The sequence below is a fragment of the Pantherophis guttatus genome, chromosome 1, assembly GCF_059756535.1.
Source record: "Pantherophis guttatus breed Tessera chromosome 1, ASM5975653v1, whole genome shotgun sequence".
Taxonomy (NCBI): Eukaryota; Metazoa; Chordata; class Lepidosauria; order Squamata; family Colubridae; genus Pantherophis; species Pantherophis guttatus.
The window spans coordinates 283,823,478-283,850,588 of NC_142063.1; the positions used below are offsets into that span (position 1 = coordinate 283,823,478).

Sequence of the window (27,111 nt, forward strand, 5' to 3'; positions counted from 1 at the left end):
AAAATGAATTTCAAAGCAATGTATTTAAAAGGGAGATGGTATAAAAATACTGCTGATACATGCAAGCACTAAGTTTACTAACTTGTAAATGGCAGTTTATAAGGAATTAGGAATGATATTTTTGCTGCACCTTCCTTCTCCACCCAAATGCTTTTGCCCAAAAGTAATTGCACCCTTGCATTTTTGCAATGTTCTCTCATGTCAGAAAGGACAGCAGAACAAATGAATGGATAATGTGGAGCTTTCTGCTTTCTACCTTTGCAACTGGATTATGAATAAAATGAATGCCTTACCGTCTGGAGGAAGCTGACTTGCAAATTCAGCTGGTAATGTCAAAAGGGCATAGTCTTTGAGGGCAGCTAACCAGAGACGGCTAAGAGTTGGCAGCTCTGGTTGAACAAGGGTTATCAGACTATCTGGTGGCAGCTCATCTGCTGCACCATAATCGTCATCATCATCATCTCCTCCATTTTTTGTTGCTTTCTTTGGTTTGGTCTCTGCTTCTTTTTTAATCTTCATAGCTACAACATATACCTTTAGGTAAAGTGCATGCAACATATTACCAAGTGTGTAGAGAATATAAAATATGACTTACATATCATTAAATAGAGTACATGCTGAACTCTGCTTACTTTAAAAAGACTTTAAAAAGAGAATTTAGGTAGTGACCTGAATTAGTTTTACTAATACCATTATATATACTGTAAAGAAAGTGTCCAAATACAATTGAATAACAGGAAAATTTTAGTAATCACATTTTTCATCAGACAAATTAAAAGTCCTCCGATATTCACTCTCACCACAATCCAGGAAAATAGGTCATTATTTTGACTGTTTTGCATTCAGAGAAGAGAGGCTGAGATAAGAATGTTACCTAAGATCAGCCAGCAAGTCTGTACCTGCAATGTACTTCATTTAAAAACTTTGCATACCATATCATGCTAGCTCACAATTATTGTGTTTAATGTGTACATTAAATTCTGTACAAGAAATGAACAACTTTAACATTTCTTAGAAAATTTACATGGGCTTAAAGCATTATGAAAGAATTTTAAAATTTAATTTAAAGGCTCCGCAACCATGAAGTTAAAAAAAAAACTTTCAAAATAGCTGTATTAGAAATTTTAAATGAAAATGTATAAGAGAAAATCCTAAAAGAGCTTAGGATTTTGGTGGGCTCTCTACATTATACCATAACACACTTTACAGAAAAGCAGGAGTCTTCCCTGCCACCGTTGTCTTTTTTCTTAATTCTCAAGATCTCCAGTGGGAGATCAAATTTTAAAGGATCAGCATGAAGATAAACTAAGTTCAAACCTAAGTGTAGAGGACAGCAGTCTGGAAATTTACAGAACCAGAGTTAACTGAAAAAATTAGTAACCAATTCTTCATTTCAGTCTCTATCACACATACAATACAGGTGATTAGCATGTTAATATAATCTGGGGGAAGTGAAGTGTGCAATACAGGACATAGGCTAGCTTTCAGAAGCTGTGTATCCAATGGATAGTGCCTGATAAACATGGATGATTTCAATCAGAAGGGGAAACATAGATCTCAGGCAACATTATACTTTTTCAAAACGGTTTAAGATCCACTAACCTCATCAAACAACTCTGAAAAGCAGAATATGGATATTAGTTAGATTTATTTTATTTTATTTTATTTTATTTTATTTTATTTTATTTTATTTTATTATTTTATTTATTTTATTTTATTTTATTTTATTTTATTTTATTTTATTTTATTTTATTTTATTATTTTGTCGCATTTCTATGCCGCCCAACTCCCAAGGGACTCTGGGCGGCTTACAACAAAGAATAAAACAATGCGAACAATTCCATAAAAAATGTTAAAAAGAAAAACATTAAAACATTAAAAACTTTAAAAACGTTAAAAACACATGCACTCCAATTCTTGGCCGGGTCTTGCAAGATCATTATAACGAGATCAATGGCCCCAGGCCTGCCGGAAGAGTCAGGTTTTCACTGCTTTGCGGAAGGCCAATAGGGTGGGCGCGGGCCGGACTTCAGGAGGTAATTGGTTCCAGAGAATCGGGGCAGCCACAGAGAAGGCCCTCCCCCGCGGGCCCGCCAGCCGACATTGTTTAGCTGACAGGACCCGGAGGAGACTGACTCTGTGGGATCTTACCGGTCGCTGGGAGCTATGTGATAGAAGGCGGTCTCGAAGATAGCCTGGCCCTGAGCCATAATGATCATAATGAAGTCTAGCAATGGCTGTGAGTCATTTAGCAAAATGTTAGAAATAAAATGAAATACTTTTCCTGTGACTAAATTATGAAAGTGACCACCTTATAGAGGCTATAAGTTCTAAGAAACACACAATGCCATGTAGTCCACTCAGGATCAAGAATTTGGGACTGCTCAATAGCAGTCCCAAATTCCTAAATTTGGGAATCTGCTCAATAGCAGTCCCAAATTTTATGTCATAGAAACGTGACATAAATTCAGATTTGTCTTTGGACAAAAAAAAATCTCTACATAAACAACAATATTGTCCTTATGAAAAAATCAAATAGGGCCAATCTGAATGAAGGACATAAGACAAAATGTTATGCTAAGCTCTGCCATGCCATGTCAGAAAATGAAAAAGGCATATTCTGGAGACTAACGAGCAACACCAACTTGGATAATACTGGACAGAATTTTTAGGCAGAGAAGATACACTATATGGCGAAACAAATTTGATAAAACTTTTTCAAAACTGTTTTATAATTGGGTGAAGAAAAAACAATAAAGCCATCCATTAGGGCTATTGAAATTGCCACAGAATTGATCCTCAGCTGAAAGATCATAACTCCATTCATAAATTTGAAAGTAGTCACGTCTAAATGGTCAGTCAAATTGTGGTATTCAGATCTGGTCTAGTTGAGAGACAAATATTTTTCTGGGGAGTAATTTGTTCTAATTTTATTTGTATCCAACCTTTACTTTTTTTACAAATAACTCAAGGAGGTGAACATATCCAACATATCTTCCTCCTCCCTTTTTCCCCACAACAAGAACCCTGCGAGGTGAGTTGGGCTAAGAGAGAGAGAGTGACTGACCTAAGGTCGACCTAAGGCTTTCATGGCTAAGATGGGACTAGAATCCATGGTTCCCTGTTTTCTAGCCTGGTGCCTTAACCACTAGACCAAGCTGGTAATGGAAAAAGTTGATGGCCTCCTGACTAAGATTATCTTGCAGCATCTATAGAATAGCATGAGATCTGCCCTGAATGATTCTGGTGGCATCCACAGAATCCAGAAAATCAGAGGAAATAAATACAAGAAATTTTGGAGACACTGGAACTAGGACTTATTTTCTAAAGATTAATAACCAAGGCCACTTCTGCTGAAACAGGGGAGAATAATTGTTGACAGAGCTTATTATTGATTATGTACTATTATGTGTCGTATTATTAGGGTACCCCAGTAAGAGAAGCAGATGGCTAGGACTAAAGCATGATGTTTCCATTTGTGCATTGTCACTGCCAGTGCCTCAGGAAGCCAGCCAATACATTGCCTTATTCTACCATAAAAGTGTGCATAGCTGCTATAAAAGAAGGCACAAAATGACATATGGTCACCAGGTTCTAGGGAACTGCACCAACATGCAAGTTATCAATTAGAGTGATCTTACTGTTGTCTGGATGAGACCTATCTGTAGTGCCTATCATAATTCCAGTAATGAGAGCAAACTTTGCATGAATGACCATATCTTGAGAAAATGCACTGTAAGCCACCCTGAGTCTCCGGAGAAGGGCGGCATATAAATCAAATTAAAAAAAAAAAAAAAGACTGAGCTATTTCAAAATATCTGCTGTTCCTGGAAGTACATGCCAGATAGCTAGAAGGCTCAAACCTACTCTGGTTGATAGACAAGCTGGAAAAATAGGAGCCATATCAATTCTAACAATGTGAAACATGTTGACGTTATAGTAGCTTGTTTTGCTCTGTCAATATAACAGTTTATGCAGTTTAAATCTGAAAGTTATTTTCACCACATTTCCTATGTTTAATGGTGTTTTTGCCTTGCAGTTTTGAGCCGTGCAGCTAGGCTGCTTGTTGATTGTTGACATAACTGACACTTCTGCCTTGAGAAATATTGACTCCTAATGTAATGTCACATTGGAGACTAATCATTCACCAGCTGACATCTGGAGAAATAGAAGATGAAGCTGGTACCTCTCGTTGAAGCAAATCATAAAAAAGAAGCAGAAGCTTTTAAATTGAGGGAGCTGACACAGAACCTATGTGTGAATCACAATAGCCACAACTGTAAACAATAATTGTTCTTTCTCTGCAACCTCAAATACCACTACCACTATTTCAGAGTGTTACCCAACCCTATGGAACAGGCTCAGAACTGGAATTGAATACTGCTAGAAAGAAGAGAACTAATGGTGATTTCTTCCTCCCCCATTCTGCCAGTGGAAGTTCTCAACTAGGCTGAATTTCCTCCAAGTATCACTCAAGTAATTGTTTTATGCTTAAAACCTAAAAAAAAATGTTGCTTGTAATAGGAGCAAGCAAGTGTGATTTTGTTAATTAGCTAATTTTGGCTGCATTTCTATGCTATGAAATCAAGAGAGGTACAGCAGGGAACTACAGAGTATTTGAACTGAATGCATCCTTCGTTCCACAGGAAACCTAGAATAACTAATTGCTAGATGGTAATTGCTAAACATTTACCTCTGCCCAGGCTTTGAGGACTGCCAGTTTTTCCATCGTAGTGGCACTCTCCCTATACAGCTGGCTGGAAGACCCTTTTCCTGTTTGTACTTTGTCCAAAGAAGAGACAAGAAGGTTGTGAACACGACGGAGGTCATTAAGGTCACTTACTACGCCACTTCCAATCCAAGCACTGCATACCTAAAAGTCAATGAAAGCATGGATCCAATAACATATTAATTCGAATCTCATCTCAGCAAAAGACAGAAAGGCTGAAACAAAAGAAAAGAGAATAAATTTTCTGGGAGAGATTAATACAAATAATTATCCCTTGCCTTTTGAAAAATCAGAAAGAATACCTCTCACACCAAAATGGGAAAATCCCTATGTACATATCTGAAAAACCTTCAAAGATAATTAAATAGCACGATAATACAGATGATCAGAAAATTTAAAGAGACAAGTTGCTTTCTCAGTATAATGTTCTAAGAACTACTGTACTGAAACAATATTTATACTATATATTTTTAGAGGTATGTGTCAAATTTGCTGTTCATTTCTCTCTCATTTCCATGTATTGTGTTTTGAATTTTTGAAATTGCATTAATGCTTTTCTTTGTACCTGGCAAGCTTTTGCGGTTATATCTGAAGGGGTATCCTGGGAGAAAGCTGGTCTTAATGCAGCCCCAACCTAAAGAAGAAAGAAAGCAAAATATCTCATATCTCAGCAACCGAAATTGGAATTCCTATGCTCTATGTTAATTGTTTCATCTATTAGTGTCATTTTCATGGAGAAACAACATCCAATTTTAGAAGCACAGAGATCCATAAAGTACTGTTATTTATTGCTTTATACCAACATTTCTGTAATGAGCAATGGTGTTAATGTCAGTCAAAAAGGAAGTGAGCACTTCATGTGATTTGAATGGATTCTAGTCAGGTTTATAACATGTTAGGTGATTAAAGAAAGAGCTACTGTTAGGGCAGGATGGAAAGAGCAAGATGGCTATTTGATACAGCTTTAGAATAACAGATATTCTTCTATAGGTTCTTTTAAGTTCTAAAAAGTATTCACAGGAAACAAAAGATATGAATGAATAATCCACACTATATATTTTAAAATGTAATTATTTTAAATTTGTAGGAGTCTAGACCATCAGCTCACAACCTTCATATGAAATACTACTTTGTAACTGAAAGCTTCTTTGTACAATGGAAAGCAGGAATCACTATAGGCCCCCTGAAGGTATTAATGGACCCATACAATACAATTAATTACATTACTTTTGAAAATGTGGCATATTATAATGCAATATAATATCACAACTCTTAATATGGTCAAAATCTCCAAACTTCATAGATTTGGATTGCCAAACCTCATAGAATTTTTCAGTTCTAACTGAAAACATCATGAGATTTTTATATATTTCTTCAAATGGATGAATTAATTAATGGTGTTTTTCTGAGACACACAATGGAGTCCTCATGTAGTACCCTCCCAGAGCAAAACAAAACAAGCAAAATCACATTCATTTTAACTAATAAAATAAATTAGGGAACACTTTTTCTTGGAATAATCCAAACTTTTATGAAGAAATGTCTAACCTTGATTTTAGAGTCAATCTTCATAAAATGAGATCAAGAGTAAAGCTCTGACTGAACTCCATGTATGTATACCATTGTCCATTGTCAAAAAGCATCAGTGTATGCAGTTCAAAACTCCAACATAAACAATACTGGGATGAGATACATAGCTTTCCCCATATGATTTTAAACTGGCATAAAACCCAAAGATTATCTTACATTAGCTTGATACTGTTCTAGAATTACATGGCCTGGAAACTCTGGTTCAGGAACTGCTGCAAATTTCTTGATAATGTCTTCAAGTGTTTGGAGACCAGCCATTCGCAGCTGATTGCTGTGGTCAGTTGCAGCCATAAATGCCATGCGAATAAGATCCGAGAGATGAAGCACTAGAAGATCATCTGAAAATAAAAACAAGAAAAGGACTTATCTCAAAAGTCACCCACAATTGGCCAGCTTTGATTCAGAAAAATCTAAGTTGTGCATTTACTCCAGTTTCAGCAAAGCAAAACCTGAGCAAAAATATTGTTTCAAATGCCAGGACCTCTCTTGTAGGCACTGTTCTTCTCAAGACAAGAATTTTAAGAAATAATGACACAGAGTTCATCTCGTGTTCTGCAAAAATCTAAACTATAGTCAGCGAGCTCATAGTACCTATTATTCACAGAAGAGCATGTGATCACTTCTAAGATTCAAGCCATTGGTTAATTTGGTTAAGGGAACAATGCACAGTATTTCTGAAACAAAAGCTTAATTCAGACTATAAAACAGAATTATTCAAAAACTACAAAGATGAGAAACAGCTTACAATCGTGGCTTTCATTGCATTTCGCATCTTTAAATTTTTTTAATCTTATTTCAATATTAAATTGAAAGAACTGTTAGAGATTAAATGCATTTTTATTGAGTTTCAAAAGATTAAATCCATATACAGAATTCATATATTATAATGATGATGATTTATTTTATTTTATTGGAAACTGCTTCCCTGGGGCAGTTTTCTGATGAGATACAGAAAAATATAGGGAACATCAGCAAAAACCATATGGCATGAGTTATGAAAACATAAGGTGTCTTCTGTTAAGGAAAAATCACCACTGGATATAAATAACTTGCCCCATTTAACACTCAGTCTCTAAAATCTCTAACAAAAATGACATCCAGTGTCTTGTTTTATAAGATAAATACGTATATCAATGGAAATATCTGAAAATTGTAAGTATGGTGTCCCAACTTTTAAGCACACAGGTCATTCAGATGATTCTGAAAAGCTCACAATGATAGCCTGCAGAAAATGATTTGTTCGATCTTTGTACCACCACTTTCATCTTCCTTACATTTAAGATTTCCCAGTCGAATTAACCATATTTTGCATTATACCCAACTAAGGAAACTATGATTAACAGCTTTACAATAAACCATGGTCTGAGATATACTTAAAATGTGAACAAAAGCAGGAAGGAATGATATAAGAACAAAATTCAAAAGTGAACGTGAGAATATTAAAGAGCAAAACAATAATTTAAAATATCTTCTTTTATCTAAATTTCAGTTGTAGAAAAACAAATCTAAATAGGCAGAACATATAGGTAGTCCTCAACTTACAACTACAATTGAGCTCAAAATTTATGTTGTTAAGTGAGAAATTTGTTAAGTGAGCTTTGCCCCATTTTACGAATTTTCTTACCACATTTGTTAAGTGAATCACTGCAATTGTTAAATTAGTAATATGGTTGTTAAGTGAATCTGTTTTGCCCATTGACTCTGCTTGTCGGAAGGTCGCAAAATGGGATCACATGTCTTTGGCACACTGCAACTATCATAAATATGAATCAGTTGCCAAGCATCTGAATTTTACTCACATAACCATGGGGATGCTGCAAAAGGTCATAAGTGTGAAAAATGGTCATAAGTCACTTTTTTCAGTGCCATTGTAACTTCGAATGGTCACTAAATGAACTGTAGTAAGTCGAGGACTACCTGTACTTTGATGAGCAATTTAAAATGTAAATAGACAGAAAAAAACTGCAGGAAAACATACTTGTAAACATTTTGTAAGGTATTTTGAAGTATAATATGGCTACAGCAATCCATCTTTCATCAAGGCAAAAATAATCCCTGATTACTCATTCAAATTACCTAATTGTTTAGATTAGGATTGATTATGATTGTTGAAGTTTATACCCTGTAATTTGTTCTGGGAAGGGGAGGGGGGGAGGGGGGAGGTTGAGGTAGGGAAGGGGGGGGGAAATATGTAAACTTTTTGTAAAACTTTTCAATAAAAAAAAAAAAATTACCTTAAAGTGGCTGATAAACAAATTCAAGAAAAAAAGAAGAGAAAAAACAGACTATTCCTTACTTTTAGGGTCTCTAAGTTTGGCAGAGCGGGCCAGAGCTAGATCGAAGTGGGCTTTATTTGCATGTTCACAGAGCATGATAATTCGACACAGACAATCTGCGGCAAATACTCGAGTAGCCCAGCGAGGAGCCACAGAGGGCTTTGATTTGTCATCTTCACCCAGAGTAGTAAACATTGTATCGTCATCCATTTCATCCTTCTTCTCCAAATCTTCATCTTTTTCACCTCCTAATGGAGCTGTAGTTGTCATATCTGTATATAATAAGATATAGGATATATTTATGCAAAATATTGAGGACTGAGGCTTAAATAAAACATCCAAGATTAGTTATTAAAATCATAACCTATAAAAGGATAAAAGGGTGGAAGAACAGCATTGTTTTCATCTGGTGAAAAGACAAGAGAAGACAGCATTTGCAATTGGATTGCCATCACAAAGGCAGCTTTATTTCTGATCATTACCAACCTAGTGGTCCCAAATAAAACTAATAGCTCATATAAACCTTCATGTGAAATGCAAACAATCTGAGGTATTGCAATTTCACAATTGCAGTTTTGCCTTTAAATAGCCTGGTTTCTCCGAAAACCATGATAAAGTTGTCAAGAATGTAGGCAACGTTAACATTTTCTACCAAGAAAACACATAAAGGAGAAAAAAAGAAGATTGAATTTCACTTCCCAGATATTGTCATTTAAAAAACCTGTCTTGTGTTCCATTTAAGCCATCTCAACCATTCAAACATTACATTTGCAGTGCTGTACACAATATATAAAAAGAAAATTTGTGCAACTACTGTATATCTCATTTACAAATGAAAGTAATAGAGAACAAAATAACATTAGGAAATAAGTCTTTAAGGGAAAGAAATTAAAGAAAAGAAAGTATATGGCCAATTTGTTAAACTAGCAGCTTTTTAATTCAACAAAGATAATGAAGCATGTTAATGTTTTACAAATCTTAGCTACTTGTATTATGTTGCAATGAAATGTTTTAAAATATGCCTAAATCACTGAAATTATGAGGTCAGTTATCTATTTATGTAAAACACAATTAACATTATTAAACTGCATCGTTCTTTTACAGTAAACAAAAGAACCTCTACTGAAAGAGAAGACAACAAATAATATTTTCTTCACTCCTTTACCAAGTCATTTTCAGATTCTTACCGCTGGATGCTGCGAGGACATCCTTACATAACATTAGCCAGTGAGAGAGCTTTTCCACCGCCAGAGATGAAAGCATATGGCCCAAAGTATCATGAATATCAGAACACAATTTCCGATCAGTCTCACGATCTAACATTCCAAAAAGAACTCCTTCCAGTCCTGTCTCTGTTATATTAATTCCTCGATGTCTGCCATGACTATCTCTTCGAGAGCCAAATCCTAGGGCAAAAGGATTAATATCTGCAAAACATATATTAGGTAGTACAACATCTGAGATTTTTCTACTGAATTATTTAACTTCATGTGCAATTGTAATAGTTAATACAATGCAAGGGTGAAATGCTCCCAATCCGGTAGCAATGGAGGTGGGTGGTTCAGAGAACCGGTAGCAAAAATCCCTGCCCCCCCCACATGCCCAGCTGAGCCGCACAATCATGTGGCTTTTTTTTTACTTTTAAAAGCATTTTTTCTACAACCTCTTCCGCCGAAAAAATGCTTTTAAAAGTAAAAAAAAAAAGCCTCTGATGATTGTGCGGCTCAGCTGGGATCGTCAAAGGCTTTTAAAAGAAAAAAAGCCACTGCTGATCAGGCAACTCAACTTGGATCGTCAGAGGCATTTAAAAGAAAAAAACCCTTTTTTTCTTTTAAATGCCTCTGACGATCCAAGATGAGTTGCCTGATCGTCAGAGGCATTTAAAAGAAAAAAGTCTCTGCCGATCAGGATGATAAAATAACTCAGATTCGGGAAAACTTGGCCACTGACTGGGTTAGTTCAGACGAGATGACTGAGGCAGGCCTTGAGAATGTTATCTGGGAGGAGTTCGATCCTGTGGCTCCCGAGGACGTGGACAGGATCTTGGGACGGCTGAACGCCACCACATGTTTATTGGACCCGTATCCCTCCTGGTTGGTGCTGGCTTCCCGGGAGGTTACACGAGGCTGGCTCCAGGGAATTATCAACGCTTCTTTGAGTGAGGGTGTCCTGCCGGCCGCCTTGAAAGAGGCGGTGGTGAGGCCTCTCCTCAAGAAGCCATCCCTGGATCCGGCTGTTTTGGCTAACTATCGTCCAGTCTCCAACCTTCGCTTTATTGCGAAGGTTGTTGAGAGTGTGGTGGCGCGACAGCTTCCACAGTACCTGGATGAAGCTGTCTATTTGGATCCGCTCCAGTCCGGTTTCAGACCTGGGTACAGCACGGAAACGGCATTGGTCGCGTTGGTGGATGATCTCTGGAGGGCTCGGGATAGGGGTTACTCCTCTATCCTGGTCCTGTTAGACCTCTCAGCGGCTTTTGATACCATCGACCATGGTATCATGTTACGCCGGCTGGAGGGACTGGGAGTGGGGGGCACCGTTTTGCGGTGGTTCTCCTCCTATCTCTCCGACCGGTCGCAATCCGTGTTGACAGGGGGGCAGCGGTCGACCCCGAGGCGCCTTGTTTGTGGGGTGCCACAAGGGTCAGTCCTCTCGCCCCTCCTGTTCAACATTTATGTGAAGCCGCTGGGTGAGATCATCCGTGGTTTTGGGGTGGAGTTCTATCAGTACGCTGATGATACTCAGCTGTACATCTCCACCCCAGACCATCCCAACGATGCCTTGGAAGTGATGTCCCAGTGCCTGGAGGCCGTGCGGGTCTGGATGGGGAGAAACAGGCTTCGACTCAACCCTTCCAAGACCGAGTGGCTGTGGCTGCCGGCGTCCCGGTATAGCCAGCTGTCACTCAAGCACTCGTCACTTTTCGTCTGGACTATTGTAACGCTCTCTACATGGGGCTCCCCTTGGGGTACACCCGGAGGCTCCAACTGGTGCAGAATGCGGCCGCGCGGGGGATTATGGGAGCGACTGGGCGCTCCCATGTGACTCCTCTCCTGCGCGAGCTGCATTGGCTTCCGGTGGACTTCCGGGTGCGCTTCAAGGTGTTGGTGATTGCCTTTAAAGCGCTCCATGGCTTAGGGCCAGGGTACTTACAGGACCGCCTTCTGCCACCAATAGCCTCCCACTGGCCAGTTCGCTCCCACAGAGAGGGCCTCCTCAGGGTGCCGTCGGCTAGACAATGCCGGCTGGTGACCCCCAGGAGGAGAGCCTTCTCTGTGGTGGCACCTACCCTTTGGAACAATCTACCCCCAGAGATACGAGTGATCTCCGACCTCCGGACCTTTCGTCGGGCCCTAAAAACTCATCTCTTTCAGTTAGCCGGTCTCTCTTGATTTTATGATTTTATGGTTGGTTTTAAATTTTGATATGGATTTTAAATTGATAAATTTTAAACTATGGGCCAAATTTAATTATTTTAAATCTATTTTTAATCGTATTTATGTATAAATGTTTTTATTTTGGCTGTTCACCGCCCTGAGTCCGAAAGGAGAAGGGCGGTATAGAAATTCGAATAATAAATAAATAAATAAATTTAAAAGAAAAAAAGCCTCTGCTAATCAGGCAACTCAGCTGGGATTGTCAGAACCTTTTGAAAGCATTTTTTAACAACCTCTTCACCGAAGCCATGCCCACAGAACCGGTAGTAACAAATTTTAGATTTCACCACTGATACAATGGCTACAATCCATTAAAGAAACAAGAATAATTGTTACATTGCAGTACCATAGATCTTCATGTGAACAAAAACCTGTTAAACAAGATTTTACAGCAAGGTTTCATCTAGATTTCCACAGTCAGACTGAATTAATAAGATCTCTTCGATTCATCTTTCCATATCTTAGGAAGCACCCTTCCATGTTATACAAAACAATTAATTAAAAATGCAGAGGATAAAACTGCTATTCATCTCTGCAGGCCTAGGCTCAGCGAATGCCTTTCCCCAGTCAATCAAGAGAAAACTACTAACAATCTATCAACCTGTGAAAAGAAAAAATATTCGTATTATTTGCAGAATTTTGAGAGAGAAAAATGTAGCTGAAAAACAAACAAAAAACCCCCAGAAAATACGTTTAAGAAGTTCCACTGTTTGGTCCGATACTTACTTGTCCCGTTATTCTCTTTATCTCCAGTATTTTTTGCTAAACTCATGGCATATTCACATACTTCTGCTGCTTCTCTTTGGGCAAGCTGCCTCAAACATGCTACTGCAGCCCTACGTAGAAGCAAGTGGGAGCTGCATAGGTGAACCTATAACCATCAAAAAGCAGCCGAAAAGGGCTTGGTTACTTCAAAATGTAGCTTCTACAGATTAATGGCAATCGCTTGCTGCCTACATATTATGTAAAACCATTTCAATCTGTGTTTCTCAACCTTAGCAATTTTGAGATGCATGAACTTCAACTCAGTTTATGACAAAGCCAAATACAATTTTTAAACAGAGATGTTAAATATTTTTCTTCCAATAAAATACATTTAAATCTTCTACTTTTACATAACATAGCAAATGCCTGATCTTTATTCACAGAAAGAAACAATATGCAGGATGTCTAATTATTCTGCAAGGAACACTTTTTGAATCAATTATTAATTTATTAACAATTGTATTGAAAATCTTAGTGTTTTTGCCATTTCAGCAAAGTGTAACAAAAGAATTAGTTTCGTGAAAGGTTCGTAAGTATACAACACTGTGTCTCATCTTCATTCAGAGGATAAAAGCATTTTAAGAATCTGAAAAATCTAAATGCTAACCTCAGACTTTTTTAATGCACTCCAAAACATATAGATTAACAGAAAGATCTGTATTCAATATAATTTGTATATAATTTGTATACATAGATAGAAAGTACATTTTATACATGCTTGCGACAAGCAGCGATCTGACAATGTTGGTGTTATCATGAGCATTTGTGGGACACTATTTTGGGATATAAGAGCTGTGGTGGCGCAGTGGTTAGAATGCAGTATTGCAGGCTAATTCTGCTGACTGCGAGTTGCCAGCAATTCAGCAGTTCGATTCTCACCAGCTCAAGGCTGACTCAGACTTCCATCCTTCTGAGGTGGGTAAAATGAGGATCCAGATTGTTGGGAGCAATATGCTGACTCTGTAAACCATTTAGAGAGGGCTGGAAAGCACTGTGAACTGGTATATAAGTCTAAGTGCTATTGCTGTTGCTATATATTATTCTTCTTGTGCCATATCTGTCATCAAGACGTTGGCAATCGTATTTTTATCAACAGCCGCACGAAAAAGTGCTACATTGCTACATATAGGAAGGACAAAACATACTTACACAAAGACTGGGAACAAGACTGGAAAGGTTAACATGTCGTGGTGCAAACATGTGAAGTTGCTGGAGACAGGAAATGGCAGCTGCTTGAACAAGAGAGTCAGAATGATCTTGTGTAATTGCACATCCCACCAGACATGAGGAACGGATGGTAGAAATAGTAGCTCCATTACCTATCAAAATTAACATTTTTAAATCAACTTTTATAAATTGAGAAATGAAAGACAGCCAAATGAGAATCTTGCAATGTAATACCCAAGAAAAGTACAATGCTCTAAGGAAATATAAAGATTCAGTTTGGGATATTCACCATATACTAAATAATACATTTTTGAATATTTTCTCCCACCATCAGATGTCTATTATTATATGTTTAAGTTTTTGTAGTGTTGAAGATCTATCTATTCTTTTGGGTTTTCTCTGTATATTATGGATAGATTTTATTTTGTTCCTTTTCCTGCCAACCTCTCCACTTTTTTAATGAATACTAGAGAACTTGTGACCTTTTGGGTTATTACTTCAAAGATATTTGCTTACCTAAAGAGAAATAGAATGACCACAGGAAGGGAGGAAAAGCAGTGAGAGTAGGAGTAGCTTCTGACTTTTTGCCAGGTTCCCTGTTGACTTTCCTTGTAGGAAGCTGGCAGGGAGCATTGGAAATCATAATCAAGTGACTTGACTAACTACGGTGATAAAGCACCATAGCAGCTTTTAATGAAGCAGCCTCAAATTTAATCAAATTTCAATCTCATGAGAGTCGTGATCCTGGATTTTGGATGCATTCTGTCAGTTATCCCATCTGAGGTAATTTAATTCAAAAATTATTGCCCTGAGGCACCATTTCATCCAACTGAAGGTTACAATCAAATACAAGAGTTTTAGGCTGTATAAATATGTTTACACAGTTTTATTTCCAATGTAATGTTTTAATCATTTCATTGTACACCATATTAAGATGCAGCTTATGCAAAAGAATATAAACTATCTTAAATAATAAATTGAGCTGCGAAAGAAAGGAACTGAACTCTATAGTATAATTTCTGAGGGGTATTCTCCTTAAGACAGATTTCAGGTGGTAGGAAACCTTAAAGAAAAATTTCTCATAAGAATTATTGAAAGATCAAGATGAATTCTCAGAATTTTGCTCAGAAAACAACCAGGACCCCAGTCAGTTCAAGAATCACTAGTAGAGTATGTCATAAAACCAGCCTAGAAACAAATGGATCTACATACAATTACAGTTAGATAATCTGGATTGAAGAGCCAGTTTGGTGTAGTGGTTAAAGTATCAGGCTAGAAATCAGGAGACAGTGAGTTATAGTTCCACCATAGGCACAAAGCAGCTGGGTGATCTTGGACTAGGCACTTTCTCCAAACCTAGGAAAAAGGCACTATGAAACCACTTCTGAAAAACCTGGCCAAGAAAATTGCAAGGACGTGTCCAAGCAGTCTCTGAGAATCAGACACAATTGAATGGAAGAAAAAAAAGTCACCTTGACTGAACTTTGGTGGTTATAATTCAGTTTATTACAATGTGGTTAAAGTATAATCCACAAATTTTACCCATAAATTTTACCAGTCAGGCATCTGTGCCCAAGAAGAACCATCAGTTTTCTTTAGTCCATAAAATCTTGACAATGTGAGTTACATAATTATAAGAAAATGTTCTTAGATATAATGTAAAGTATACAATACACATAACACAGAATAAGACTAAAGTTGCGTCTGGAAAGTAAAAAGAATAAAAATAGAATAAAAATTGTAAACTTGCCTCTCACTAAAACCTAGGGATGTGCAGCCCTTTGGATTTAAAGTCAAAAAAGTGTCTTGGAACAGACATTTGTTGGCACCTCCTTAACAAAAACAATGTCACTCCTGGAATTACAATAGCCACCTGGGGTCAAAAAGGTACATGTTGGAGTTTAAGAAGGTAGTGTGGAAACATATATTTGGGAAAGGTTGTAGGTACACTGTCAGTACCTTTTTAACTTAAACACCTATTTTTCCAGGGATTGTGCTTCTATCTTGCAATCTCAGGAAAAGTAGTAGCTTTGTTAAGGATGTGCCAAGAAGAGCAGCATGCGTGCTCATGTCTGCTGTGAAGAACCTTTTTAGCTTTGAACAAGCGCTGAACATTTTGTATTAGATTGCATGCAATGTAATATGCATAAAACTGTAGGGAAAGTCCCAAAGCTTTCATTGTTGTCATGCTAACCTTGCAACTCAGGACCAACAGTAGTTATTATAGCTCCCAGACATCGACCCAAACATTGGTGAACTTCTGTATGGGATGGAGGCACTGTCAGAAGTAAAGTAAGGACCAAAGATAGGGTGGGCTCCACATATCCACGATACATTGGTCCGCTGGAATCCACTATTAGAGCAAGTGAATGGAGAGACCATGTCTAGAAGAAGAATGAATAATTTAATCATATGCTTTCATCTTAATTAGGCTACTTACGTACATCCCTAAAAGGCTACAATGATAGGTACTTCTCTACTTACAGCCACTCTGTTTAGTGACCATTCAAAGTTACAACAGCACTGAAAAAAGTGACTTATGACATTTTTTCTCACTCATGATCACTGCAGCATCTCCGTAGTCATGTGATCAAAATTCAGGCACTTGGCAACTGGCATGTATTTATGACGGTTGTACTGTCCTGGGGTCATGTGATCACCATTTATAATCTTCCCAGCTGGCTTCTGACAAGCAAAGTCAATGGGGAAATCCAGATTCGCTTAATGACTGCATGGTTCACTCAATAACTGCAGTGATTTGCTTAGCAACTGTGGCAAAAAGGTTGTAAAATGAGGCATAATTCATTTAACAACTGCCTTGCTTAGCAACAGAAATGTTGGGCTCCTAAGTTGAGGATATCTGTATAAAAATGGATTCTCAAATTATATACTGACATCATTAACATGTCTCTCAGGATTGGGAACTGCACAGGAACTATCTACTATAATGATAATTAAAGAAACGTTAAATGTCCCTATGCCTCACAAAACAAGAGGAAGCAGAGCCACCTAGACTAACAAATGTAATGTATGATTTCTAGCCAACAGTTCCCTAATATACACATAATAATTTTTTTAATTCAGCTGTTTACAAAAAGGATAATGAATAAAGTTTTTAAAGCAAGAAGTTTGCCGTGTATGTTAAAAATATTTTATCACAATAAGAGTCACACTAACTTTAATAAGTAGATCCTTCGAAGCAGATTTGCAGAAAACCAAAAAAGTCATGCTTCTTAAATGAATAACAGAAAAATTATACACTTGTGTCAAGTCCAAAGCATATCTGTATATTTTTCAAAGCATGAATATTATATTCCTATAATGTATGTTCATATAATGTATTAATTTTACCTGAACTTCAGGAGAGGTTCCATCTTGTGCTAGCGCTAACAGAATGCTGACACTGGTTTTCAAATGCTGCCCAGAACCTATTCCACCAACATAGCGATGTAGACACCCAAGGGCCAAAGAGTGGCCAGTTCTTGATACAACATCTCTAGCAGATTTTAACCTGCCAATATTTGTTTTAAAAAAGTCATTAAATCCACAGTCAAGATAGAAAAACTCTAGCATGAAACTGTTTTTTAAATGACAAAAAGCAGTGCTAGGCAACTTCATAAGCTCATAGAATTCCCCAAAGCATCATTGTGGATATTCATAAAATGAATAGAACTACATAAATGATTTCAATTTTATTTTAAACAAAAATGTATAATCAAATCGTTAAAACCTGCCTATACTTCAAAATAACTCAATTTCCCCATTAAAAACTCACTTTTTAATTCCAATGATAATAGAAAATTATTGTAAGATAATAGCAATTGGGTCTCAGCTTTTGTCTTTAGGAGACAGGATTGTCTTCGTGATATTTGTAATACAAAGCATTTATAAATAATTCACTAAATAAACAAACTTGAGAGAAAAACTGAATCAGAAAAATGTTCTGAATTTTTCCTTTCCTTCTTGCTCTCATTTCTTCCCTCACATATTTTCACATATATAAAAAATATTCCATATTGTAGTATTAAACCTAACAAATGTTATAATCATATCAGTAAAGCATGTCAGAATAGAGTTAGATTATCTGCAGAGTACATTGGTTACTTTTTCCTCACTTGGTTATAACAGATCTTGTTGGGATCAACCTGGCTGCAAGGCTCCAAGTGGCTATCTTGTGGTACCTGACTGCTTTCTTTTCTGGAGCAGATTAGTTGGCTGATGATGAAAGATGTTACCTTCTTCATGCCAAATGTCTCATGCAAGCTTCTTCTCTCTACATGACTTTCACCGTGATAAGAACCTCTTAATTGGGCTTAATATGGCAGCTAGAGTGCCCATGGCTTGGTCCAATGGGTTTGGCCTGAGGTAGTCCTCTTTTCTTTGAAGACTTAGAATAAGGTATTAATGATAGAGCCGGTACTGCTCTTGCAAGCAGGAAGAAAACAGCCTCTCTTGACTGAAGAAAATGAGCAGAGGCTCCAGAATCTAACATTTACGCTGCCCTGAGTCTTCAGAGAGGGGCGGCATATAAATTTAATTAATTAAATTAAATTAAATTAATTATTAATTATTCATGGTTTCATTATTGGTGGTTTTATGTTGGAACAGAACCACTACAAATAACAAGAGCTACTTATATAATTTATATATTTTTCATATGTTGTACAAAAGAAAACGATTTAAATAATAAACAAGCCCAAACAGAAGTAATATTTAGCACAGTTCTTGTTTTACTCAAAGTAAAATTACAACATACTTATCAAAGCTGTATTGAGCCATCCTGGCAATGAAAGTGGCTTCCCCAACCACCTGAGCCATTCTGCCCAGAGCTTCTCCTGCAGCGCATCTCAAAATAGGATTAGGATTGTCAAGTGCTCCCATTACAAGAGTCAAAGCAGACTTGCGGACTTCTTCTGGTCCTAAGGTACTTTTGTTCTCAGCCAAGCCCTTTTACGACAGATAATACTTTAAAACATGATCTAGAACGTCTTTAAAGCAGTCACAGATTACTTTAAGAAAATACATTATGAATGTGTCCTTATACGCTTGCTTTTCAGCATCTTACAAATAATCACATTTTAATTACAAAATTATTGTTATGTGTTTACTTTACAATCCACCATTCTACCCAAAGGGGACTCAAGGCAAGTAAGGATAAAAATAAAATCACTGTTTAACATGTGATTAAAAAAAAATAAAAAATCATTATTTGCTAATTAAAGGCCTAGCTGAAACAACAAGTCTCTTACTAAAAACCAAGAGAACAGGCAAAGCTCCTAAGAGTGCATTCCCATTGCTTGAGAGGAACACTATAATTTCATCTTTTGAAGCAGATTTACCTTTAATGCACTGAGAACAGCAGTAAAAATATTAAGCTGCACTGCTTGTTGACGAACACCTTTGGCCTGCTTGATGCATTCTGCAAAATGATCCAACATTTGTAGCCTGAAAATATAAGTGCAATGGGGAAACTAGCATTCAAATAGCAAACATTCACATTCCAATAATAATGGCTGCTAGATATCTTGACCCAGTAAAGCAGCTTTTGTCAGATATGAGTTAATGCGATTAGAATTGACTCTGAAGTCTATTTTTACTTTTAAAAATCTATCCTTGTGCTGCTCAGATTCACTGCAGCTGTGATGAAACTTGTTTTATTTAATCCAAAATGGCATAATCACTTTTAAGTTTCTTGGAAATAAACGAATATACTTAAACTTATTCTTGAACAACTTAAAGTAGTTCTTGCACTGAAATTATCATTTAATTAATTCGTTTCCCCCGTAGCGTGGTATCTTAAGTGTGTGGGTGGTGGTGAGAATATTTTGTCTTTCATTTATTCAGAGCAACCTTATGAGTCACTAAAAGCGCATCCATTGTACAACAAGGATAGGGAAAAAAGTTGTTTCTCCTTAATTTTACCAATAAATGTCTCCTGAGTGCTTCATTATAGTGCTTCATTATCATCCTCATAAAGGATACCAGTGTTTCTCTTGTCTTTTAACTATACTAGTGATCTCTTCTTCTTCTATCTAACTTTAGCTGTCTTTCTCCTCACCCAACTCCATCACCATCCCCTACAGTTCCCCAAATTCTCTTAGATTTCCAGTTGCCTTCCATAATTAGAAGCATCCAAATTATTCTTCATCAGTATGATCTTTAAGTCATGCTGGCTAGCAGTTCTGGATATTACAGTCCTAATACATCTGGAGGGCATCAGGTTAGGAAGAAGTGCTTTAGCCGCTTTTGAGGAAATAAGACACACTGATAACATGTTGGAACCAACAGCTGCATTAGAAGATAACATCAGAGAACTTCTAGATAAAAATTATCTTTGAATGTCAAATAGGATCCTACTCCTGCTAACTATAGCCATTTTATCACATTTAAATAGTTAACTAGTATGCTAATCAAAAAGTCTTGAAAATAATGTTCAAGGAACTAGCTTTTTCCAAAAGATAAGTTGTAACATTTGAAAAATTACAAAAATGGAAAAAGGATAACTTAATGATCCTCATTTTGACATCGCTGCATAAAATAACACCTTAATGAGGTATAGAAGTGTTAGATATGTAAGCATTAGAAGTGTAACAAACCTGTGTTTGAAGGACACATGAGGGAAAACAACTCCAAAGAGAGCCACTGAGGCATCAATGACTGATACTCCCAAAGGAAGAGGGCCTGGCACTGCTTCTCCAGCTGGGATGCGCAAGTAAATGGAAGAGGGATCATGTTCTAGGGCACCACTACCTGAGGCACTGTTGGGTTGCAGCTGTAAAGCATCAGAACATTTGAAATCAGAGACACGTATCTTTTATCCCATAATATTTCATCTCAGCTAAAAAATGTCCTGGTTAAAAGAGTACTCTATGGGGCCTATGTAATGTATCTTCAGTTTTTACAGAACAATTATATCCCCAGATAAGTCTATCTACTGTTCATTATCATTTTTCATTATCAAAGAATCAAGTGTTGATAGGGACCTTGGAGTTCTTTTAATCCAATCCCCTACCCCAGGGGTGGGCAACTGTGGCCCTTTTACAACCTGTGGACTTCAACTCCCAGAATTCCTGAGAGCTTGGCTGTCTCAGGAATTCTGGGAGTTGAAGTCCACAGGTTGTAAAAGGGCCACAGTTGCCCACCCCTGCCCTACCCAATACAGGAATCTTGATACCAATTCTGAACCAATAGATGTCTAGCCTTTTCTTGAAAACCTCCAGTGATGGAGCATCCACAACTTCAGGAGTCAGGCGGTTCCATTGTTTAATGGCTCTCACAGTCAGGGAATTCCTTCTTAGTTCAAGTTTAGATATCTCATTGTAAAGCTTCTATCCACCAGTTCTTGTCTTATGCTTAAGTAATGGGAAGAATAAATCTACTGCCTCTTCCCTGTGACATCCCTTCATGTATTGGAAGACTGCTATCCTGTCTCACATTATCCTTCTCTTGTTTAAGATAAACAGACCAAGTTTCTTCATAGGATTTAGCCTACAAGTTCCTTACCATCTTTGTTGTTCTTCTCTGCACTCTTTCCAATTCCTCAGCATCCTTTTTGTACTGTGGTGACCAGAATAGGGCAGAGAATGTCAGATGTTGTCTGATCAGTGCACCAAAGAGCAGTACTATAAATTCCCATTATGCCTCTGTTGATACAGCCGTAAACTGCATTGTCTATTTTGGCAGCTGTAGCACATTCCTGCCTCATCCTTAATCTATGGCCTACCAAGAAAGACTCCACCTCTCTCTTGCAAATACTATTGCTCAGCCAAGTACCATTTATCTTGCACATGCGCATCTGGGGTTTCCTTCCATGTAATAGAGAAAGTCTATGTTATTGGTAGGCTCTTCAACTCAAGCAAAGTGAAGACCTTCTCATAAGCTGCATTATTCAGTGAAATGGATTCAAATCAGATAATTATCAATATTGCATGAAATTCCTGAGTTACTACTATGAAAAGGTAGTATGAAAAGATAACTACATAATATACATTTTCATCCAAAGTTTCTATCTGGAATATTTATTTGTTTGTTTGTATCCTGCCTTGATTATTTTTACAAATTGTAAGCCGCCCTGAGTCTCCGGAGAAGGGCGGCATATAAATCAAATTAAAAAAATAATGTAAGGTAGTGAACATATCCAACCCACCATCCTCCTCCTATTTTTCCCTCAACAACAACCTGTGAGGTGGGTTGGCTGAGAGAGTGACTGGCCTAAGGTCACTCACCTGGCTTTCATGCCTAAAATGGGATTAGAACTCATGGCCTTCTGCTTTCTAGCCTGGTGTCTTAACCACTAGACCAAACTGGCTTTCGAGAATATGAAATGGAAGTATACGTCACAAAAGAATATGTAAAAACTAAAGCAGCACAGCATCTAATAACTATAGAAGGTGCAACTTTGTATTCTTACTACAACCTTCTCCACTTCTGTCCAATATACAATATGCATTAGGGTCAGACAAATATTCCTATACATTCCAAGACAACTTGCTAGAAATAATTTCCAATTTCTTATATGTTGCGTTAATAGATTGCAAACCTAGTGTTGCACTGTATTTCAGCTCCTACTAAAAATACTGTGGTAAGGAACCTGAAGCAGTAGATTTTAGTGATATTGAGAATTATATTGTATATGCTATGTCCAATTGCTGCCTCTCTAAGGACCTCTCTCAATGGCAATCTCTATACTTTATAAGAAGGTATTTTTGCAGGCAACATCAAAAGAATGAGGAGCTGCCAACACTTCAAAAGCATGGATTTTTCTCAAACATTAATAACAATATAATTTTCTCCAAGACATCCTCTAATATACTAGTCTTTATTCCGCAAAGCAGAAGTGAAAGCTGCATGGTGAAATAAATGGGGAAACCCAAGATTTAGGGAAGTTGTATATCTGCTATGAAACTATTAATTACATTAATTGGGGTAAATATGTCTATATCAGCCACGGGGGCCTATGGCTCTCCAAATATTGCTTTATTGCATATTCCCATATTAGCCAGAGCTATGGAGAACTGTGCTCAGTAGCATCAGGGGTCTCAAAAAATATTTCATTTCTTTCATATTCTTAACTATACTGATGGGTCAAGTCTGGAAGGATCAAATGCAGAACCCGTTTTATTTTGGGGTGGCTCCATTTCGGTGTCAAATAACTGAAATGTGTAATTTATTTGTTACACACATAACAAGTGTGTAATTAAAAAACAATTGACACTTGGGAAAAATTGTAAAACAAGACTTGATACCTGATCTTCAATTGATTTATGGTCTGTTTCTTGCAGCCAGGAGCCAAGAAGGACGCTGTCATCATAGTGGCAAAGTGATCTAAGCAGGGAGGTCGTTGTATTAGCAGAATTGTCTGTCAAAGTAAATTCCGCCACCAGCTCCCGAAGAAGTGGATTAAAAGAACCTAGAGCAAAACAATAAAATACAGTTTTTTTACATAGGCTGTTAAACAACACATACCATATGATTCAGCCTAGTTTTAAAACTGGAAAACCAGAGATAATAATATTCTGATCATGTTAAATCCCATGGCAAAATACTGTATTACAGAAGCTTTGTATGATGAGCAATTCCCCCATAATATTTGTATGATTACAAGGTCATTATTTAAACACAGCTCTTGGATAGTTGCAGGAAATGTTATTTGATGGCAGTGCTATTATGTATGAAAGTGAGTATATGGGAGCCCAGAGTTCTCCTGCTGAACTTTCTGTCATTTAAAAAATAGAGAAATAACATCTTTACAAAGTTTCTACTTCATATTAAAGTGGTATTTTTTAAGAATAGGAGAAATAGTGAAAAGAAATTAATTTTACCTTCATATGTTTTTGGTGGTAACAAAGCCAAAATGTCATAAAGCCTTAATCGAACCATTGCTGCGCTTGCCTTCAGGTGTGCTCCATGGGTTTTAATTACAGAAGGAATGCTATCATGTTAACAAAAACAAACCATGAAAGTTACTATTACATTAAAAAGCTATTTAATTTATACTGTAGATACAGAATACTGGGAATAAAACCACCTTTTCCCCTATAAATTTTGGAAGATGGGGTGCCAAAAGGGGAACATGTTATTTTGCTCTTTGAAATTACAGAGGAAGGGAAAGTTGGAGAGAGAATGTAGGGTATTAATGAACTTACTCTAAGTTCATCACCCATACACATCTGAACTCTCTTTCACATGAATTTATTACAATTTAGCCATCCACATACACATATCCATCTGGGGAGGGAAAATATAAAAAAGATTAACAGAGGAGGAGAGAGGTTGATTAGCGGTTGCAATAAGAGCACAGATCACAGATTGTGTTCCATTAGTGATTAGGAGACAAACCAATTTTAAAAGAAAGCTCATTTCAATTTCTAAGAAACATACTTACTGAGACATCATTGTCATAGCACATTCAATAGGTGTCATCAATTTTCGAATTACATCTTCTGTTAGAAGTTCAGGACAATGGGCAACAAAACTCCTCATAGCTAGCAACAACAAAAAATAGTAGAAATGCTAGCTTTAAAAAATCAGTATAATTTAAGTATCTATCAAATACATAACACAATTAACAGTTGAACTGACATATGTTCAAAATAAAATTACTGAGGACAAGAAAGGACATATGGAGCCATGGTAGCACAGTGGTTAGAATGCAGTGTTGCAGGCTAACGCTGCATTCCACTGCCAAGAGTTTGATTCTGAGCAGTTCAATGTTGACTCAAGCCTTCCATCCTTCCGAGGTCAGTAAAATGAGGACCTAGATAGTTTGAGGCAATATGCTGATTCTGTAAACCACTTAGAGGGCAGTAAAGCACTATAAAGCAGTATATAAATGCTATTGCTATGCCATTCTCTCTTTCTCTCTCTCTCAGATACAGGGCTCTCTCCTCAAACTACAACTTTCCATTAAAAAAAGAAAAGATAAACTGGCTATCCACAAACACACATACATAATATAGTGATCTAACAAATATAGTGTTTAATTCAATAATATTTGCATCCTGTTTAAAAAATTAAGAACATCCTATCCTCGTGATGGTGAACCTATGGCACGCGTGACACAGGTGGCACGCGGAGCCATATTGGTAGGCACGCGAGTATTGCCCTAGCTGAGCTCCAGCATGCATGCGCGTGCTGGCCAGCTGATTTTTGGGCCTTCTGGGCCCATCAGAAGTCGGCTGTTTCCGGCCTCTGGAGGGCCTCCGGGGGGGTGGGGAAGGCTGTTTTTGCCCTTCCCAGGCTACTAGAAAGCCTCTGGAGCCTGGGGAGGGCAAAAAACGGGCCTACCGGGCCATCACATGCCAAAAGCGGGGGAGCAGGGGGGGGTCGCTTGCGATGCATGGGGGGGCAGGGCGCATAAAATTATGGGTGTGGGCACGCGCACACACCATCACCCCGCACTCCCCCAGCTTTTGGCACGCGATGGCAAAAAGGTTAGCCACCACTGTCCTATCCTATTTCTATCCATATTCATATACCAGCATATTCCAAATATGGATATGATGAAATACAATCTGGCTGCATGTTGTCCAAATATAGTCTTAATATTTTTCATTTCAATGCTCACAGCATATGTACCAGTTTTTCCTCCACTTTGTCACAAGGAGTCAACATCTAAAGATTACTCAGAATAGACGTTTTAGTCCTTTTGATTCTAGCCGATTACTTTATTCATAAAATATGGAATTAGGCTGGCTGAAATAGTATTGACAAGGTTACTGTATGTTTGAGATTCATACCACAGAGAGCTCCTGCACGTCCTTCCAGGGTTACTTGCCATGTAAAGGAATCTCCACGAGCTTTTTCAGCTTCTAATTCCTTTAGCGAACGGGGAAACACATTTCGCCACAGTAACAACATTTTAGGAAGATGGTAACGGACAACTGAAGGACCTACCAGTAACACAAATTATACTGGAGCTTAATAAGTCTTCATGAAAGATAAAGCCAAAGAATTCTAAACAGGCATCAATGCTATCTGTAGACGACATTTTCAAAAACTGACTTTATATTTTATATGCCACTTCGACAAATTTTTAATTAAAATAGAATTATCCATTAAAATAAATAACTTGCTGAGTAAGGTTATTAATCTTACATCAATTATAATTGACTGTAAGTTTAAGAAATATTTGTACCTTTATAAATATACTTATTAGTAACATTAAAAGATTCAAATCAACTAATTTTAATATTCTGTTACTATTCAATATGCTAATTACAATTTAATATTCCTAACTACTGATCAGAGTATATTTCTACCTAGACTTTTACTTCATAACAAAAGTATTCTAGCAAGGCAATTGCACTTTCAAAATAATCTGGATTTTGGTAGCAAAAGCAGAACCTGGTAAGGTCTAGTATTAGGGAAATATCAACAATCTTGCTGCTAAATGCAAGTCAGACAGCTAAAATAAAGGAATGTGTGTATACACACCTAAAGTCATTAGAGCCCCCAGCAAAAGCCACCCAGCCTGGGTTCGCTGTAAGGACAGCCTGCTATTTTGCGCAGCAGTCCGCAAGAGATCCTCAGCAATGCTAACAACCATCTAAAATAAAGGGGAAATTAATTTAGAAGTGAATTAGAAAGCAACTTAATAAACTCACAACTTAACATTAACACAGGATAGAAAATAAAAACTTTATTTAATATTACGTTCATTGTTGTCCAAGTTATTTTTCCTTTAAACAGTAAAATGAAGAAGTCAAACAAAAGAAGGGGTTGAAAAACTTAGTAGTGGTTGGTTGAGACTTGGGGTAGGCAAACAAAAAGATTACTAAAGAAAACAAACCAAGATGTGGAATGTGGAGATAAGAGAAACGCCTTAAAAAGAAGAGCAAAAAGGAGGAAGTGCTTCAACATAAAATGAAATTTGCTTCTATTGTTGTGATGATAAACATATTTACCCAGGAATAAGCACTATTATGTAATAAAAATGACCGTGAGTGTATATAACACCTAGAGCAATTTAAGAAGTCAGATTAAAAAGAACCATTTTAGTATCTTATAAATAGGAAGGAACAATCATAATTTCAAAACTGATGCTTCCTAGTTTTGGAGCATAACAGTGTTTACAACTGGTATTTGCCAGTTCTCTGAACTACTCAAAATTTCTGCTACCGGTTCTCCAGAACCTGCTGAATTTCAC

The 27,111-nt window shown here is 37.2% G+C and overlaps 1 protein-coding gene across 4 annotated transcripts in view; it reads right to left on the bottom strand.

The window, feature by feature from the left end:
* Nucleotides 1–27,111, bottom strand: part of HEATR5B (HEAT repeat containing 5B) — a 50,999-nt gene that overhangs the window by 12,681 nt on the left and 11,207 nt on the right. The window contains exons 11-29 of one of the 4 annotated variants that reach the window (XM_060692417.2): nt 26,400–26,511; nt 25,703–25,855; nt 24,349–24,448; nt 23,786–23,895; nt 23,210–23,373; nt 21,468–21,521; nt 20,561–20,736; nt 19,304–19,409; nt 18,721–18,911; nt 17,316–17,475; nt 16,159–16,348; nt 13,947–14,116; nt 12,759–12,903; nt 9,783–10,001; nt 8,616–8,867; nt 6,476–6,657; nt 5,295–5,363; nt 4,694–4,873; nt 294–534 (exon numbers count right to left, since the gene is read on the bottom strand). In XM_060692417.2, coding sequence (XP_060548400.2) covers nt 294–534; nt 4,694–4,873; nt 5,295–5,363; nt 6,476–6,657; nt 8,616–8,867; nt 9,783–10,001; nt 12,759–12,903; nt 13,947–14,116; nt 16,159–16,348; nt 17,316–17,475; nt 18,721–18,911; nt 19,304–19,409; nt 20,561–20,736; nt 21,468–21,521; nt 23,210–23,373; nt 23,786–23,895; nt 24,349–24,448; nt 25,703–25,855; nt 26,400–26,511 — 2,974 coding nt within the window. Of the gene's footprint in view, nt 1–293; nt 535–4,693; nt 4,874–5,294; nt 5,364–6,475; nt 6,658–8,615; nt 8,868–9,782; nt 10,023–12,758; nt 12,904–13,946; nt 14,117–16,158; nt 16,349–17,315; nt 17,476–18,720; nt 18,912–19,303; nt 19,410–20,560; nt 20,737–21,467; nt 21,522–23,209; nt 23,374–23,785; nt 23,896–24,348; nt 24,449–25,702; nt 25,856–26,399; nt 26,512–27,111 lie in introns of all 4 variants that reach the window. The other 3 variants (XM_060692416.2, XM_087883035.1, XM_060692418.2) reach the window with 3 other exon arrangements.